The sequence below is a fragment of the Hippocampus bargibanti genome, linkage group LG16, assembly GCF_051943395.1.
Source record: "Hippocampus bargibanti isolate YZ-2025 linkage group LG16, ASM5194339v1, whole genome shotgun sequence".
NCBI lineage: Eukaryota > Metazoa > Chordata > Actinopteri > Syngnathiformes > Syngnathidae > Hippocampus > Hippocampus bargibanti.
The window spans coordinates 4,050,784-4,067,878 of NC_142749.1; the positions used below are offsets into that span (position 1 = coordinate 4,050,784).

The 17,095-nt window shown below is 40.4% G+C and overlaps 1 protein-coding gene across 1 annotated transcript in view; it reads left to right on the plus strand.

Moving 5' to 3' along the window:
* Positions 1-350: 350 nt before the first annotated feature.
* dscama (DS cell adhesion molecule a) overlaps positions 351-17,095 on the plus strand; it is a 119,849-nt gene continuing 103,104 nt past the window's right edge. Inside the window, exon 1 of the mRNA XM_089016319.1 lies at positions 351-1,304. Coding sequence (XP_088872445.1) covers positions 1,262-1,304 — 43 coding nt within the window. The 5' untranslated portion in view covers positions 351-1,261. The remainder of the gene's footprint in view (positions 1,305-17,095) is intronic.

Sequence of the window (17,095 nt, forward strand, 5' to 3'; positions counted from 1 at the left end):
GTGCCTGCAGGGGGTGGGAGGGATCATCAATCCTGCATGGTGAACTCTCGATGTATCTAGAAATCACATTTTAAGTCATGATTTGATCTCTGCCAATTAAAGCATATTATCACGTTGCCTCCACCTAACGTCTAAACCAGTCAGGTGAAGCCTGGCCTCTCCTTCTCTCCACCTCTCACTGCCACCTCCCCCCCTCCTCAGAAATCACCGTGTCTAGCCTGCTACACAACCGCAAAACCAACAAAGAATTGTCCCGCAAAGAGCTAAATCTCACACGCTAATGTCTTTTTTGTGTCTCTTCATCAGCGTTAAAGCAAAAGACAAAAGACGGAGTTTCAGGGCTCCCTCTGAGGCGCAGCTTGTGCTCCCCCTCCACCCACCCTACTGACACCGTGCACCTTTAAGGCAATGGGAGAGGGAGGACGCCTCTGCGGAAAGGAAAGGAGAGGGTTTATCCCACACTCTTGCAAGGCAGGGCAGGTTGGAGTAGCCACACGTACCACTGTGCGCAGTTTGTGTGTGCGGATTTCTGCGGAGGAAAGATGCGTGTGCTTGTTGCTTGCCGGATGGAGAGAGGTGGCGAAAAGAGAATGAGTTCCCGACGCAGCTAACAATCATCGGCGTGCGCACTTTTACGCAAATTGGCCCTCTCGCAGAGACGCATTTTCTTCTTTCATTCAGATTTGTACGTTTGTCCTTACTTATAAATATTTTTGTTTCATTATCTGTTGTTTTCTTTCGTTCGTTCCTTCTTTTTTATTTTTTTTTTTTTTTTTTATTTTGGGTGGTTGTTGGATCTTGGATCCCGGGTGTGCGCGCAGCTACTTTCTTCTATGCGCCTTCATCGCCAGAGTCAGCAGCCGCGGCGGAACCTCTCACCTGGGCCGGAACGCACAGAGGCGGGCTCCTTCACATGTTCTACGCCAGGCAGAGGTCCGAGACGGAGGGACAGCTGCGCTGCTGAGGCCCCGCGCGGTTCACCTCCGCTCGCACTCCAAGCGCAATACTTGTGGATCAAATACGAGGCTGCCTCGCTGCACCACAAGACAATCAGCTGCAGGAAGACGCTCCAAACCTCCTCCTCTCCATCCCTGGATTGTGTGCGACAGTCAGCACAAGATTCGGAGTCAAGAAGAAATGCACGCGTGCTCTCTTCATTCATTACAAATGACTTGTTGACGAAATAAAAGAGATTTCAGAAGGAGTGCGAGGAAAGAAGCACGAAAAAAAGCTTAAGCTTGGATATTGAAAGGAGCGGGGCATGTGGATATTGGCTCTTATCTTTTCCCAGTGCATCTTGAATGGTGAGTGTTGAGATAAATGTATACTTATACTTAGATATTTTTTGCATGTTCCAGTTTTAAGTTTAGACTAACAGACGTCGACAGGTAGAGTAGTCCACTTGCTTTCCAGTTACTCTTTATCTTCATTTTTTCGGTGGGGGGAGGCTGTTGCTATGTATGAGTGTCAGGCACTGGGCCATTCAGTGAGGGTTCATCTACATTAACCTTCAAGTGTAACAACGTTTACCTTTTTGTATTTGTAACCTTTTCACGTCTTTTAATCAAATTGATTGAAAAGGGGACTGGGCAAAAAAAGAATGTGCTTTCATATATACAACAATGGATGCAGCATACATTGCAACATAGGATCGACATATTAATGTGTTGATATTGATTTACCACCCCTCCCCATGACATTTGAGTACATTTTAGCCCTTGGAAAAAATATCGCTTTATTTACCTTCTCTGTCTCCGTATGCAAACTGATCATTTGTCTTTTAGTAATGAAGCAGTGCTAGGCCTCAGTTTGTTTGTTTTTTAAATAGCAACTAAAACAAGCATTAACTTACACTGCATTACATGTGAAAACACACAATTGAATTTTATGAGCAATCACAGTATCTGTGGAATCTGTTTTTTTTTGTAGGGAGTTTTAAATCTAACATGTACAATAATTACAACATGACTATTTGTTTCAAATGGAAACAATTTCAAAATAGCTATCCAGTGGGTTTGAGTAGTTAGGAATGTAAGGATAATTTTAAATGTACTTCATGCACCTGTTATGAATGATGTTTATCATTTTATCAATGATATTCATCATCGTGCACATGTTATGGCCTTTTTGTTCGGATGTCTTCGAGAAAAAAGGATTATAGGATAGCTAGTTTCCCCCCCTCTTCCATCGCACCCGCCATATTAGAGCACAGATATGGAGGCATTTGGGATTGAAAAAAAAAGATAAACCTTTATCACTCCTGTTAAATCCACATTTTGTAAATATAAAATTTAATCTCTCTAAAGTGATTCCATTCATTCATATGGAATTTAGAACTCGTCGTGTTTTTCAGTCGCTGAGGACGAAGGATTTTATTTAATGGCGAACCACGAAGGGTGTGTGAAGAAGGGGGGGGGGGGGCGACAAGAGGAGGACAAGGGGCTTTAGGGAAGGGGATGAAACGAGAGCATGTTGGAGTTGGGCAGAAAATGTCTTTGAAAGAAAATTTGGCCACCGGAAGGTGATTTTGAAAAAAAATGTGGATTAGAAATGAAGGACGCCACATGAAGCACATTCTAGGAAAAGCATTTTGTGGCTACGCTGAAAGCAACATTGTCAGCGGTTGTTGTTCTTCGGGGAAATGCAATTGCTGTGGTGTAACATAGATTCAATTTTGACTGTAAGTGTGGATATATGGTCACGACACCGAATGGTCACGCGTGATGTACCCTCCTTTGGTTGCGATTGGCTTTTTTTGCCCTCCGAGTCTTCAGTTTAGGTATGAGCGTTGCAAAATGGCTGCTGCTAGAGACATCTACATGGAAACTTGAAACTGAATGGCAGCAACAGCAGCAGCACTCGGTGATGGGCGCCGCATCCACAGGATGCTGCGACATTCGTATCGACAAACTCAGTTCATTTGACAGCAACCTTTCATTCTTATTTTTTCATTGTTGCTTTGTTTCTTTTTCCCCAAGCTTACCTTACAGTATTATCTTAGTGCAGATCGAATAAGAAGGCAAGACATTAGCATCTTTTCTCTTCGTTGCATACATAAAGGGAATGAGAAGACAAACATGGGTTTGAATAGCTTCAATTGGATCTAATCTTAATCATACTGATTGGGAAATGTCCTCTTTCTTTCATTTTGGATGAGGAGGAAATAAAGGCTTTTAGGCAGTGCTCTCTTGCAGGATGCTGAGGTTGTCTCTATGGAGACCTGCTTTAATGAGTCCACTGCAGTGGAGCTTTTGGGATGCCCCCCTAACACTACGCTATATTCAGTTGGCCCTCAGAATGCTTCCTTAATATGTTTATTTTTCCTAATTTGGCCAATGTGTTTATTTATTTTATTTTATTTTTAAAAGAAAAACACCAGATGCATTGCTTCAATATTTGGTTATTTGCAACTAATCAGGAATCAATGTAAAGATTGTAAATGTGAATAACTGAAATTTGAATTGCCTGTTTGTGGGAAATATATTTGAAATATTGCAGTTTCAACCCACTGATTTACATCTCGGCTCTGAAGTGGTCTTTTATGATTATCGCCTACTGTGCAAACTCCATTTTGCCCTGAACTGCCGATTTGAGGCCATGTTTCGAGTGAAAAAAAATTCACCATCGCAGAGAGTAAAAAATAAATTCCAGGGAGTGCTATTTAATGGTGCTTGAGCTTTTAGACTCCTCGACTCCTCTTGAAACTGTGTCCATAAAGAGTTAAATCAAAGATCAGCTTTCTGTTTGCCATTTGTGAAGGGATGAAATTGGGTATCTAGCATAATTTTCGTCAAATGAGCCTTGGAATAAAATATATGATCTATGTTGGGCTAATAAGTTGTGAAAAAACAAGAGGGTGCTCTTTTTCGATTCAGTCCAGGCTCACCAGGCCTACTGCAGTAAATCTACTTGTTTAAGCAACAAACAAAGTTTTTATATAGCAATTTAACATTGAAGGCTCATTAAGCAACAGTTACGGATGACAAACACGCAACGACAGTTTGCATATAGAGACTTTTTAACTCATTCACTGCCAGACTTGCAACTATGTGTCCACTCCACTGCCAGGGTTTTTGTCATTTTCACTGGAATTTCATGACCCATAGACTATAGAGTTTTAAGACTCCATCCACATTCAATGCAGTGTAAGAAACCTTAGACTGTCTTATTTCATCAGAAAAAAATAAGTTAATTCCTAAATTATGTGGATCTGGAGTTATATGAGCTTGAAATGAGGGCGGCTGTCCAAAATACAATGAGATACGTACATACATATTGGTTTCTATAGGGCATTAACTCCAATTGAAGCTGGAACAAAGCGCTAACATGGAAAAAGGGAAATGCTGCCCCTTGTGGAAAGGAAAGAAATGGCCAGAGGCCACGACCAGCGCTTTATCAGCAGCCAAACAAGAAAAAACAAAACCCGAACAAATTCAAGAATGCAATCAATGTCATATTTTCAATTCCCGTGTAAGTTCGTGAATGGCAGTGAATGAGTTAATGCATTTTCAGCTTTTGGTCACGTTTCACCTGATAACATAATAAGTTGTCCACTATAGTGACTGATCGCCATCCCTGAAAGGGTTAACTCTTCAACAAGCGTTTGTGACAACTGGATCAATCATTACTCTATATTTCAGACGATACAAATGCATTTCTTTGAGTTATCTTTGAACACATTCGTTGTGTTTTGTTTCTGTCAATCATATCAGAAAGTGAGCTGAACTGATGCGGGTGATGTTCAATTAAAAATTGAAAGAATGTCTAACGCAGTCAAATAAATACATAAATAAATAATTCCTCCCATTTGAACAAGACATCCGTTAATATAATAAGCCCTCTTTATATTGTTGTTCACTTTATGGACTCATGTTATTGTGATTCCCACAGTAACAATGGGAGGCAGTTAAAACAAGCGGTGATTGAAGACTAATTCACTAACAATCTAAATGTCTTGTGCTTGGCCTGTCTACCAAAAAGTCCAAAGTCCACGCTATGACAACATTTTTTTAAAAATAGGCGAGATTTCTATCGCAGTATAACATAAACCAACAGGGTATCCTTGTCTTGTGGTTCATATTAATTGCAGAACAGACAAAACACATGCTAGCTAATGTAACATCGCCAAGGAATTTAATCCAGGCTTCATATCACACTTACCATTATATTCAAACAGAAAATGAATTAGGTGAGGGTGACGTCCCAATTTTGACAGTTTGACAAGTACAAAAGTGGAATCGTGGCACTGTTTTAACTCACCCAATTACAATCACACAAAACAATGTGACGTAGTCGAGGTCGCATTAGGGCCAGTGGGAAACGAGGTCTGTGTGGCGTGGTGTCTTTTGGTGTGCGCTGTCACTTCACATAGAGTCAGGGTGGGCTGACACAGTCACAGCTACAAGCCAGCTCCTCAGTTGCCCATTAACATCAACAGACCAGTCAACACAATGTAGGCCATTGGGAAACAAATGTGTTTTCAAACTGTCCTGGCGGACCAGAAAGACTACTTTTTTTTCAATGCTAGAAGTAAATATTCAATAAATTGTAATGACCTGAAACATGATTGGCGGGGCCCACTGGCGAAAAACTGATGGTTAGACTGTGAATATTATTCCGTTTTAAAGGACAACCCACACTATATTTAGTTTCCTAACTGACATCATAAAAACGTTTTATAGCATCTAAAATACCCAAAACACGCAGGCTGATATTTTTAGTCAAATGAAAATCACCAGTAATAATGACTTTAAGTGTACGAAAACTACTTCAAAATGAACCCGGAAATGGCCAGTTTCAGAAGGTCCCGCCTCCAGTTCGTGACGTCACGCCAAGATGTCTTGCTTTGCTCGAGAATCAAAACAATGCCTTCAGATTCGGAGAAGATGCTTTCTTGTTACTCATCCAGTTATGAATATGATTCAAATCGTTCTGAAGAGGAAAGCATAAATCAGAATCAGAATCAGAATCAGAATCATCTTTATTGCCAAGTATGTAGAACACAAAAGGAATTTGTTTCCGGTAGAACACGCTGCACTAGTATCGTCGTCAAAAAAACTGCTAAGTGGCACTATACAGTTCCATTTTGGCTACTGTTGAAATGTTTGCAATCGATAAAAGGAGTCCTCCCATATCAATTTGAGCCGTCAATGACAGCAATGTAGCACCCAGAAAATGCAGAAGATGGCCCCAAGCTCTGTTGGAAATGGGCTGATTTGTCTGCTGGGAATTTGTGTCAGCGAATATCAAATACAGTAAAGTCTCGTTATATCGATATTCAAGGGAGTCCGAAAAAATATCGATATAACCGGGACTATCGATATATCCGACCCTGTTTGCATGTAATTTTCTCCGTGCGTGCATAGAAATAGTATCGATATAACCGGGACTATCGATATATCCGATATCGATATAACGAGATTTTACTGTAGTTGTCTTGGTGCAACACACAACGATTCACCATCGCGTTATTTATGTGTTTTCCTTGTAATTTCGCCATCAACACGGATCAACACAAAGTTTTCAGACCAAACAAAGTACCGCAAAATGCATTGTGTGTCGCTTTCTCGGTCAGGGGCGTTCCAAACGTGACGTCACGTGGGGATCGTCATCAACTCAAAAACAAGACTTCCTGAATATTCAGCGTGAGTCTTAAAACGTAAAATATAGCTATATGGGGTGGAATCTTTGTAAAATACGGTCCGTAGAAGTCATTTGAAGTGATTTTATAAATTATGGACACAACTTGTCCGGAGGCGTCGTTTGTCCTTTGAGGTAGGGAATGCTCTTAATCTTTCCCATTGACTCACTTTAATGTGTCATTAAGTCAGTGTTCAGGGAGGAATCACAAGTGAACATTTTTACATTTGCTCATTTGCAGCAGTGAATATTTAACATATGGGGACAAGGGGCTGCAATTCCACACATACCAAAGTCTTCCCATATTCACTAAAGTTACCTGGAATGAATATCCCCAATGGTTAGGCTATGAGAAGCTCTTCTTTGACAAATCTCTCACTGAATAGTAGAAAAGTCCTTCAATGCAGCCAATTAATAGTCAGCCACTTGTCACAAGACAGTTCCTTCATCAAGTATAGTCTAAATGGCACATGATCACACAACCAATCCGTACATGACATTATCACTCAAACCAGTTTGTCTTTTAAATTTACTTCTTTGCCACAAGGCATAATGTCAGCAGTGGTCCCCAACCGCATAACGCAGTGGTCTGTCCATTCAAATTTCTGAACGTTTGGACAAGTCATGCCACATTTTTAACCTTGCAATTCTGATCCTGTTAACAACTGGTTTGATTGGTTTATTACAGTCATATCATCACAGCGAGAGCTTCCGTAATACAATCGATCCTCGTTGCAACGTATCTCAAGGGACATAATGAATCTGTTCATTATAACAGTAGATCACTCTCAACTGTTGCCAATAAAATGTCCCTAACGACAGGGTATCATACAGTAAATATATTTAAACATGTAAAAACATGGAAATGTTTTGTAATACATTCCAAACATTGCTGTACAGTCTGAAGGGGGAAAACATATAAGACATGAAACAAACAACTGCAGCTTTCCTACTTCATCTCGGAAAACATTCAGTGAACAAATGAAAAGTGGCTTCTCTGGGTCAAGATGTGCCGTGTCACAAAGCCGTTTATGATCATTTTTCAAGCTGTTGGCTCAAACCCTGCCATGATTTGGTTGCCATTACAAATAATTGTCGAAATCCTTGGCTTTGCCAATTCGTAGTCTCGCCCGAGTTTTGTCTGGGAGACTCCTGTTTGAAAGGGAAAGACAATTTCGATGCGTTTTGAAGCAAAGGAAGGGAATTCCGTGTTGTACATTGTGCGAATAATCAGGGTGGTGGCAGCAGTTAGCTTCCCATGGTTTGTTGTCACAAAGAACTTATGTGGGAAAACTGATGGGAAAAATTGGTTCATTATCATGAAGTTTACGTCAAAAATGTGTTCATTGTTCACAAAATCTGCAAATGGAAAATAAATTATGTGGAATCGGGACTTTGAAACATAAACATTACAGTACTGAAAATGAGAAAAATGTTGAATGTTGAAAAGAGGTTGAAAAGAGGTGACTGACTATGTAGGCAGTCTGTGACAGCAGCGTATTTGAGAAACAAATGGCAGCAAAACCTGCCGCAAACTTACTTTATATAACCAAATTGGCCATGAGTCTGTGACTAGATCACGGAAAGGTAATTCCCATCTATCAAGCAGCTGTCGATCTCTCGAGAGATCAATAGGTGGATCGGTGCATCTGCTATGATGTGGACTTTGAACCGATCTGTCGTAGTTAAGAAGGAACTGAGCCAAAAGGTACGAGTCGTGACCGAAAGATCCCAGATACAAGTGGCCGAAATGAGTTTTCTCCGTAGGGTGTCCGGGCTCTCCCTTCGAGATAAGGTGAGAAGCTTGGTCATCTGGGAGAGGCTCAGAGTTGAGCCGCTTCAGTGGTTACTACAATAGACTGTCTTTCAGGTTCATGAAAGGCCTAAGTCCACAATACTTTCTTACAGCCATGCATGTGAACCCAAGGCCTTCAGTAGTACTACGTTTGAATGAAGTAGCTGTAAGTGTGGTGTGATTTACTAATCATCCACTAGAGGGTGCCTTTAGCCAGGAAATAAATTGACTTAGATTGGATTGAATTGGATATGCCTTTATTAGTCTCACAGTGGAGAAATTTACATTTCACAGCAGCAAAGTGATGAAAGGAACTTGAAGAAACTTAACAGTAACTGTCATTAAACTGTTCAAATTTTACTATGAACGTGTGGATTCATGATAACCTCATAAAATTGCAATATTATTTGCTACTTTGCTTCCTTCAGAGCTGTCCAACCTTTCTTAATGATGTCTTTCTATTATTGAAAAGTCCGTCTTGAAAATGGCTTTAACTGTATATCTGCAACCAAATCCATTTCTTCTCCTCCTTCAGCCATTGCGGGTCGACAAAACTGCTATTAAATCAACCCAAAAATATATCACATAACAAGCAGTGCTGCACTTTGTTTTATGCCACAAAAATAAGAAGAGAACAATTCCACATGATCATTTTCTTACAAGTAGATCTGTTGCAACCTCGCGGTAAAACTTTTTTTGCATTTGTTTTTCTCAACATATAGGATTATGTGTCGGGATAAAATTGGATTGGATTGGATTGGATATGCCTTTATTAGTCTCACAGTGGAGAAATTTACATTTCACAGCAGCAAAGTGATGAAAGGAATGAAAGTAGAAAAACGAAATACATGAGCTGCTGGAAAGGCAAATTCTTTAAGATATACTGAGCAAATTTCAAGTGGTTGGACGTTTGTAATATGCAAATTTTGCAATTTTGCAAATTAATTACACTTATGACCGAAAGTCAGTGGCGGGCCGTGCATGTCACTCCTCGGCCTTCAATAGAGCTTGGTGTGAATCAATCAGCTGTAAGTGTGGTGTAAACAAATAAATCAATTTATAATAATTTATAAATCAATTTCTTCTCCTTCAGCATTGTGGGTGACAAAAAAATGTGATTAAATCAACACAACAATATATTTACTTATGCACCTCGTTACAGATACAGTGTGCTAGCTCTGGCCAGTGTGCTCTTATCACTAGCAGTGAGTGATACTATGATTGGATAGTGACTAGTCAATTGTGTGACAAGCCAATCAGTTTGTGAAAACTGACGTTTCCACCACCTTCGAGCTGGCCTTGAGTTACCAACTTGAACTCTGATTGGTTCAAGCAACAGTTTCATCGACATTGATTTTTATGTTCCAAGGCCCACAGAATTGAATGTGAAAGCGTCCAGGTAGATTTCTGACCCTGTGAACAAATGATGGCTGAAATGCGATTGGTTAAATGCTTAAATATGAAACACATCTTGAAGCAGCACAACAAGGAAAAAGCAATTAAAGGAAGCTGAAAGACAATTTGTTTTCATAAGAATTCATGGATAAAATATAAATCACATTTGTCTATCATTCAGATATGTTTAGGCCAGCGGAGAAGGCTGCTGACCTAAACACTGCTGCTTTCTTGTAACGAGTCATTCACTGCTACAACCATTTCTCACCAAATACTTCACAAATGAGAGCTAAAAGCCTTATGTTGTGTGTTAGTGTGTGTGTTTTTTAAATAGCTGTGTTCCCAGGTTCCGACTGCATGAGGGTGAGGCATTTGGAATGATTTTTTAATCCACACCCCATTTCAGCCTCGTTGACTGAACATACACGTATATTGGAATCACTTCAAAGATTTAAATTTATTATTATTTGTCTTCGTGGACTTGCGAATCACACTTTGGTTTGCCATTGGATGTCAGCATTTTTGTGTTTCTCAGCCGCGCATGCTTACGCTTTGACTTGGCTGTCGAGATGAGCGTAGACTCAAGCATATGCTAATGGCTGCACATTGAACTGTTAAAGGTTTCATTTAACCCCAACTGCAATGCTTAAGGAGATGATGATGTGTAGTGAGGCAGAAAGAGGAGGAAGAGTGGGGGAAGAAGGCTCATATGGAGTCAGCTTGTGTTATGCTTACAGATTCATATCAATTCATTCTGGTTCACCATGCAGAAACAACATTTTTTTGGAGGCACTTAAGTCTCTGGTGAAAGCTGACCAAGATAGTGTTTGTTGGAGTACATTACAAGATTTTAAAACGCTTGCGGTGTTGATGATGAGTTATCTGTGATAATGTGAGAAATGTACAGCAAGCGGAACATGAAATTAATGCGGCGATGCGAAAACACAAAATAAATGTTTCAGAAACAAATTGGAATGATCATCACTGTTGCAGTTCTTAAATTAGAAAGCATATTTTTGTTTCCTAGTTGGTCATCTCTTCAATTCTGATTGCAAAAATTGTTCCCGGTGTTACATTTGTTCAGGTTTTGCTAATACTGTATTGAAAACGTTGACTGTATCGGCCCACAAAAGTGACATTGATATGATTGCAAGTTATTTTTTTATTAAATTATATAGAATAACACTAAATGTGTATGCTTAACCCATTCTATAATTGGTGTCTTCTGTTTCTTTTGGGGACAGTGGGTCCTTATGTGGACTGAATATCATTTTTGCAGGTTACAGGCTGCATGAATGGGTTAAACAATAAAACACAAAAAATAGCTTCATTTATTTCTTTTTAATTTTTTTCCAAACATTAACACCCACGTTTTTTAAATTTTGTACCAATCCAAAATAGTTAACAAAAATAGCAATGTTATTCATAATGATATTCATCAAATCACGCTGATTAGCTTTCACAATCTGGCTCTGTTTTGTGGCCGGAAAATGTGCTACATTTTCAAACACTCTGGCAAATGTTCCATTTAAGTGTTGCCAGCCCCCCAGCGCCATTTCGCTTCGGTCTCCGCTCTATCAGGCCGTGCCCAGAAGTGATTATGCTAATTACTGTTTGATCAGATGATTAAATTATAATTTGATTAATCCAGGGCACTAAGCGCTCTGAATATGTTGATGTGTATTTTGCCTGCCTGTGTTTGCTGAGCCTCGAATAGGATGTCTTAAACACACCAGCCAGAGGAAGAACAAGCGACGCAATATAAAAAAAAAAATGGTTTTACGCTGCTCTGTGTGCAGCTTTAGTGTAACGTTCATGCAGAGTGCTGCAATATTGTAAGCGTTTGCTTTTTACTCTGTGTTACTCTGACTCTCAATTGACCACTTATCTTTCAGGGTAATTTATAATAGTGCTGCAGAGACAGCTGGTTGTAAACACGCCCTCCCCCGGCCCCGAAATTGATTTTTGTTTTGAAATGCTTTGGTCATCATTGATCTGCAACACTACAAATCACACATTTTAAGATGTAATTTTAAAAGTGCGGTGATGTTTCATTTTATTCATCATGTTTTTGAATGTTGTTAGTTATATATCATCAAGCTCTTTAGGCATTTTAATTTTGTATTGATCCTTTTCAAATGTGTCGGGATTCTTAGCGGCATTCGAATGTCCTAGCATTGCAGTGGTCTCGCCGTTGAGGCAAATGGTGTATTATAGTGGAGAGGGGAGGGGGTAGTGAGGACCCACCTAGTGCATGTGTGCATGGCGTATTTTTCCTGAAGCAGAGGAGGATTGGCGCATGTGCGGGGTAGGAGTGTCTCGTCATTTGACCCACAATCCCATTTAACCTCACGACTTTGATTTGTCCTCCACTGTCATCGTATTCCACCTCATTGTGTCAATTGGATAAATCGCAATTTCGAAATCTGCATACAACAATGGATGTCGAGTGGAACTGCATTCCAAATGCAAGAGCAACATTGGCAAAAAATCAGTATTGTTATCAAAATTCAAAATTTGTCCCAATAAAAATTGTGCTGTATTTTCTGCAGTGGATGTGACGAATGAACAACTCAAAGTAGCCATTGGAGATACAATCCACTGCATATCTTGGCTTTTAGAAATGTGTCAATTCAAGGTAAGGTGTGATAAAATGTTTTTGTTTTTATCACACAAGTGTTTGTTTACACGCCACACCATCATTCTTCATTCATTATTCTTAACTCATTGACTGCCAGACAAAAATGGGTCCATTCCAATGCCAGGGCTGTTGTCATTGTCACTCAAATTCCAGGACCCACAGAATACTGAGTTATCGGACTACTTAAACATTAAATGCAGATTAAGAAACCCAAGACTCTCTTCTTTCATCAGAAAAACAGTTAATTCCTAAATTATACGTATCTTGAGTTATATGAGCTTGAAATGAGGGCGGCTGTCCAAAATACAATGCAATACATACATATTGGTTTATATAGGGCTTTAACAACAGCAGAGGGCTGGAATTAGGGCTGGATGGCACTAACATGGAAAAAAGGGAAATGCTGCCCCTTGTGGGAGGGAAAAACATTGTCTGAGGCCATGGCCAGCGCCTTATCGGCACCCAAACAAGAACAAACAAAATCTGAACAATTTCTGGAAAAGCCCTCTATGTCATATTTTCAATTCTCGAATAAATTAATGAATGGCAGTGAATGAGTTAAGTAGGTATGACTTAATAACTTTGGACAAGGAGAAGGAACATGATAATGTGTATGTGTGTGTGTGTGTGTGTTTGTTTTATAAGCTTAGAGTCAACCCTTTTGGGTGTGCATACAGTGAATATTTTACCGTGTTTTCAGGTTACAGGTTGCATGAAATTCTATCAAAAAATTGACAGTGGGGGATTGAAGTAAACTACAAAAGTTAAGATATTCTTACACTGTTCCTCATTCATTCATCTTTTGCATCCCTTCCCGCTGGGTTGACTGTCCCCACCCTAAAATCCACCTCCTCCCTCATTCCCACTACAGTGATACCTTGGCTTATGAACTTAATTGGTTCCCAGATAGTGTGCAAGGCGAAGTGTGTATCCCAAAAATTGATGTCCCATAGGAAACCATGAAAATGAGAATAATCCGTTCCCAGGTGCCCATAAAACATAATTTTCTACTTTCTAATTTTCGAAGCTTTAAAACTATACAAAATTATAACTTATTTTATGTATAATAAATGTGCTATGGTATAATAATAATGAAATATAATGAAAGAAATAAACTGTACTGTATAATAAAGTCGTTTTATTTACCTTTATGATGGTCATTGATGGCTTGATGGAATGGAGTGGCCGGTTTCATCAGCATTAAACACTTGATGAGGAACGTAACCTTCTTCTTTCACCATCTTGAGGAATGATCCCTTGTAGGTGCTTTTTCTGTGATACCTTTATCTAGTTCCTCATCAATTGTGTTCTCTTTAGCTGCGTTGATAGCTTTTTGCATCAAGTGTACAGATGGCTTGTGTGGGTTGTTTGTGGACCCTGATTGATGGGATATTTTAACCTTGCAGTTTACACTCTGCCTTTGAACAATCAAAGTTTACACTCTCACTGTCGTCTGCCTGTCTCTTTAATGTTTAAACCACCTCCCCTCACTGCTGCGTTCTTGACCAATCACGTGGCTTTAACTGAAGACCCGGGGCGGGGAATAGAGCACAAAAACAGTCGGCTGCCATTTTGTTGTTAGAAGAACGGGCTCGTTCGCGAAAGGCATGTCACTCATTGCGGCAGCTCCGTGTACGAAAAAAGTTTGTATGCCAAGGTAAAGTTCGTATGCCGAGGTAAAATTGTCATAAATTTAACGTTCGTAAACCGAAACGTTGGTAAGCCAATAGGTTCGTAAACCGAGGTATCACTGTATTTCTTTCCTTACCAGAAGAATTTGAAAGTAAGAAGACTATCGCCTGTCAGTTGCACCAGTCGCTTGTGTGGCACTTATTGACCTGTGATTTAGAATATGGTTGGCCCACAAAAAAAATTAAAATCCATTTAAAGTGGTGGTCCTATGATACTCATGGAATTGGGCTTCTCAATCATGTGTTTGTCATCATATTTTTTGTGTGATTTGAAATGGGATTAAATGTCTGTCACACATGGCTGTATACTGCGGATTCTCCTCAGATTAATTGATGGGTTGCTACAAATATCTCATGGGATTGTTTTTGCGCCTTTCCCATAATGCGTCTTTCTATATATGGCATCGCTATGATCTTATTTACCCACTGACAGTTTATTCTCTTCAATCTTGAGTCATTTCATTTCTCTGCCCTCCTCTGTCTGAGATGATTTGTCGTATATGTCCCCTTCCACCTTGGTGATAAAACTCATTAAAGTCCCCAGTACGTGGGAACTCTCTCGTCTCCCGTTAACACTCGTATAGATCAGCGTTCGCGTGCATCAACTAGTCCACTTGATGATGACTCTCGTCTCGCCCTCTGGAGAGTTAACATTAGAGGAGACGATCAGTGGTTTTACATCGCATCTGCATGGTACCGTGCGCACTGCTCAACAATTATTCATGAGGGCAAATTGGGAGCTGATGATTTGGGAGTGAGGAGTCCCTGTTCTGTGATGTGTACATCTCAGCTCACCACATTTCACTTTACTTGATATTCTGTAAGGCCTTAGGGCAGAAGCAGAGGGGGGTGGCGGTTGTGAGTCTGGGGCCATCTGAATGGGGGTTGCAAGGGTCGATGCGGATGCTTGCTCACTGTCATCATGAGCCTTCCCTGTCCTCTACCCGATCCACCACCCCTCCTCTTTTTCAGACCCCAGCCCCCATTCTGGCCTCCCCAGGCGGTATCTGCCGTAATTACCTGCATTGCCTGCCACGAGCTGTCAGTATGGCTCAGTGCTTGTTTCCAGCAGTGAGGTAGCCCTTAATGTCTTGTTGCCCACAGCACCACATAGAAGTCTGACCCGCTCAGGTCCACACTGGCTAACCGAGCCGTAACATTTAAATATATTGAGGCTGGGTGGAGATGGGATCGAACCATGACAGGACCACTGTCAGACACAGTAGTATGAGATTAAAATGAAACGCCATTTACTGCTGATGAATTTGCTTTTGTTGAAGCAAACACAGGCGGGACAAAAATCCCCAACACGTCAGTCCGTCTAATGCAAGAGCCTATTTATATTGTGTGTTAGTGGGAGCTGTATTGATCGTACATTTACCGAAATAAATTGTCTGTGAGATTTGGAAAGAGCCACTGATGGGCATGGTCAGGGTGAAGGTTTGCAGAAAACAATTCAAGGTAGATTAAAAAATAAGCACAGTACTTCCAGTATTTATACAGTAAAGTCTCGTTATATCGATATCGGATATATCGATAGTCCCGGTTATATCGATACTATTTCTATGCACGCATGGAGAAAATTACATGCAAACAGGGTCGAATATATCGATAGTCCCGGTTATATCGATATTTTTTCGGACTCCCTTGGATATCGATATAACGAGACTTTACTGTATTTTGACAAAACATTTGAAGACCTTTTGCTTTTTATACCGGGGTGGTCCAACGTCCATAAAACAAATCCTAATAATTTCATTCATTTTTGTAGCATCTTTGAAACACTCTCATCAAATATTCTGTAAGATAACGTTGTCACGCGAAACCAGCACCATCACAAGGTGCATTGACTCGTGCGCCTGTCAACCAAGGACACATCAGCCTGTGTGTTCATGGGCTTGGTGACATGAACATTCACTACCCCACCCCCTTCACCCCTATTCACATCCTTATGACACGCCCGTGTGCACTCTCCTTGACCAAAGTGTGTCTGGTGCCCTTGAGCTCCAAATGAAATCGTATGGGCTCCACAATGGGTCGACTGCTTTGGAAATCAAAAACAGTGAATATGCAGATCTTCAGAGTTACCCGCCATCAAATAGGTGCTGACATGTGGCATTTCCACAAACATTCATACAGTAAGAAGGAATTGATAATTAGCTTACCTGGCCTTAGGCCCCTGGTTGGACACTTGTAGACTGAAAACACAGAACATTTTGGCTTTGTATGGAGTCTTTATTCTTGTTTTAATCAACATTGTCTGATACTTCATTGGAGTGTGGGACAGGCTCATTTCAGTAGTTTAACCGAAACAGTGCTGATACCCTTCACTCCACCAAGCATGTTGCCATTGTTTTAGCTGCCAGTTCATTGAATATTTAAATATTGTTTCTGAATTAATTGTTTTATTCCCATGTTCTTGCATAAAGATGGTGCAAGTCTCAAAGCAAAAAATGGATTCAGGGGACCATAAGGAAAGTTCAAGGTGCAGCAATTTAAATTTTGGATGAAATAAACACATTCGGGAGAACAAGACACAAATGCATTGACCATTTCAGGGCAAGTGGTCACAAATGTGGACACCCTATTATTTGATCAGGTTACAGGTTATCAATATTGGTGCGTGAAAGGGTTAAAGTGAGGTTGTGAGAGGCACCTATGAGGATGAGCATACTTTGACCTCTACCAAGGCTTTTCTGTCTTTCTCTTTTAATAGTGGCCTGTGTGTGACTGTCTGAGTGCTTTTTGCCTTTCTCGCCTCCCCACTCAATCCCTTCCCACACTATTTTCTTGGCATTGCACTGAAAAATAAATGTGGTCGTACTGTATCTATCTGAAGCATTGCGATCTTAAAGGGCTGTGTGTCCATCAAGCTTTCTCATCTGAAGAAATCAACCACCCAGAAATGGGTGGTGGTCTCAATATTTTATGAGT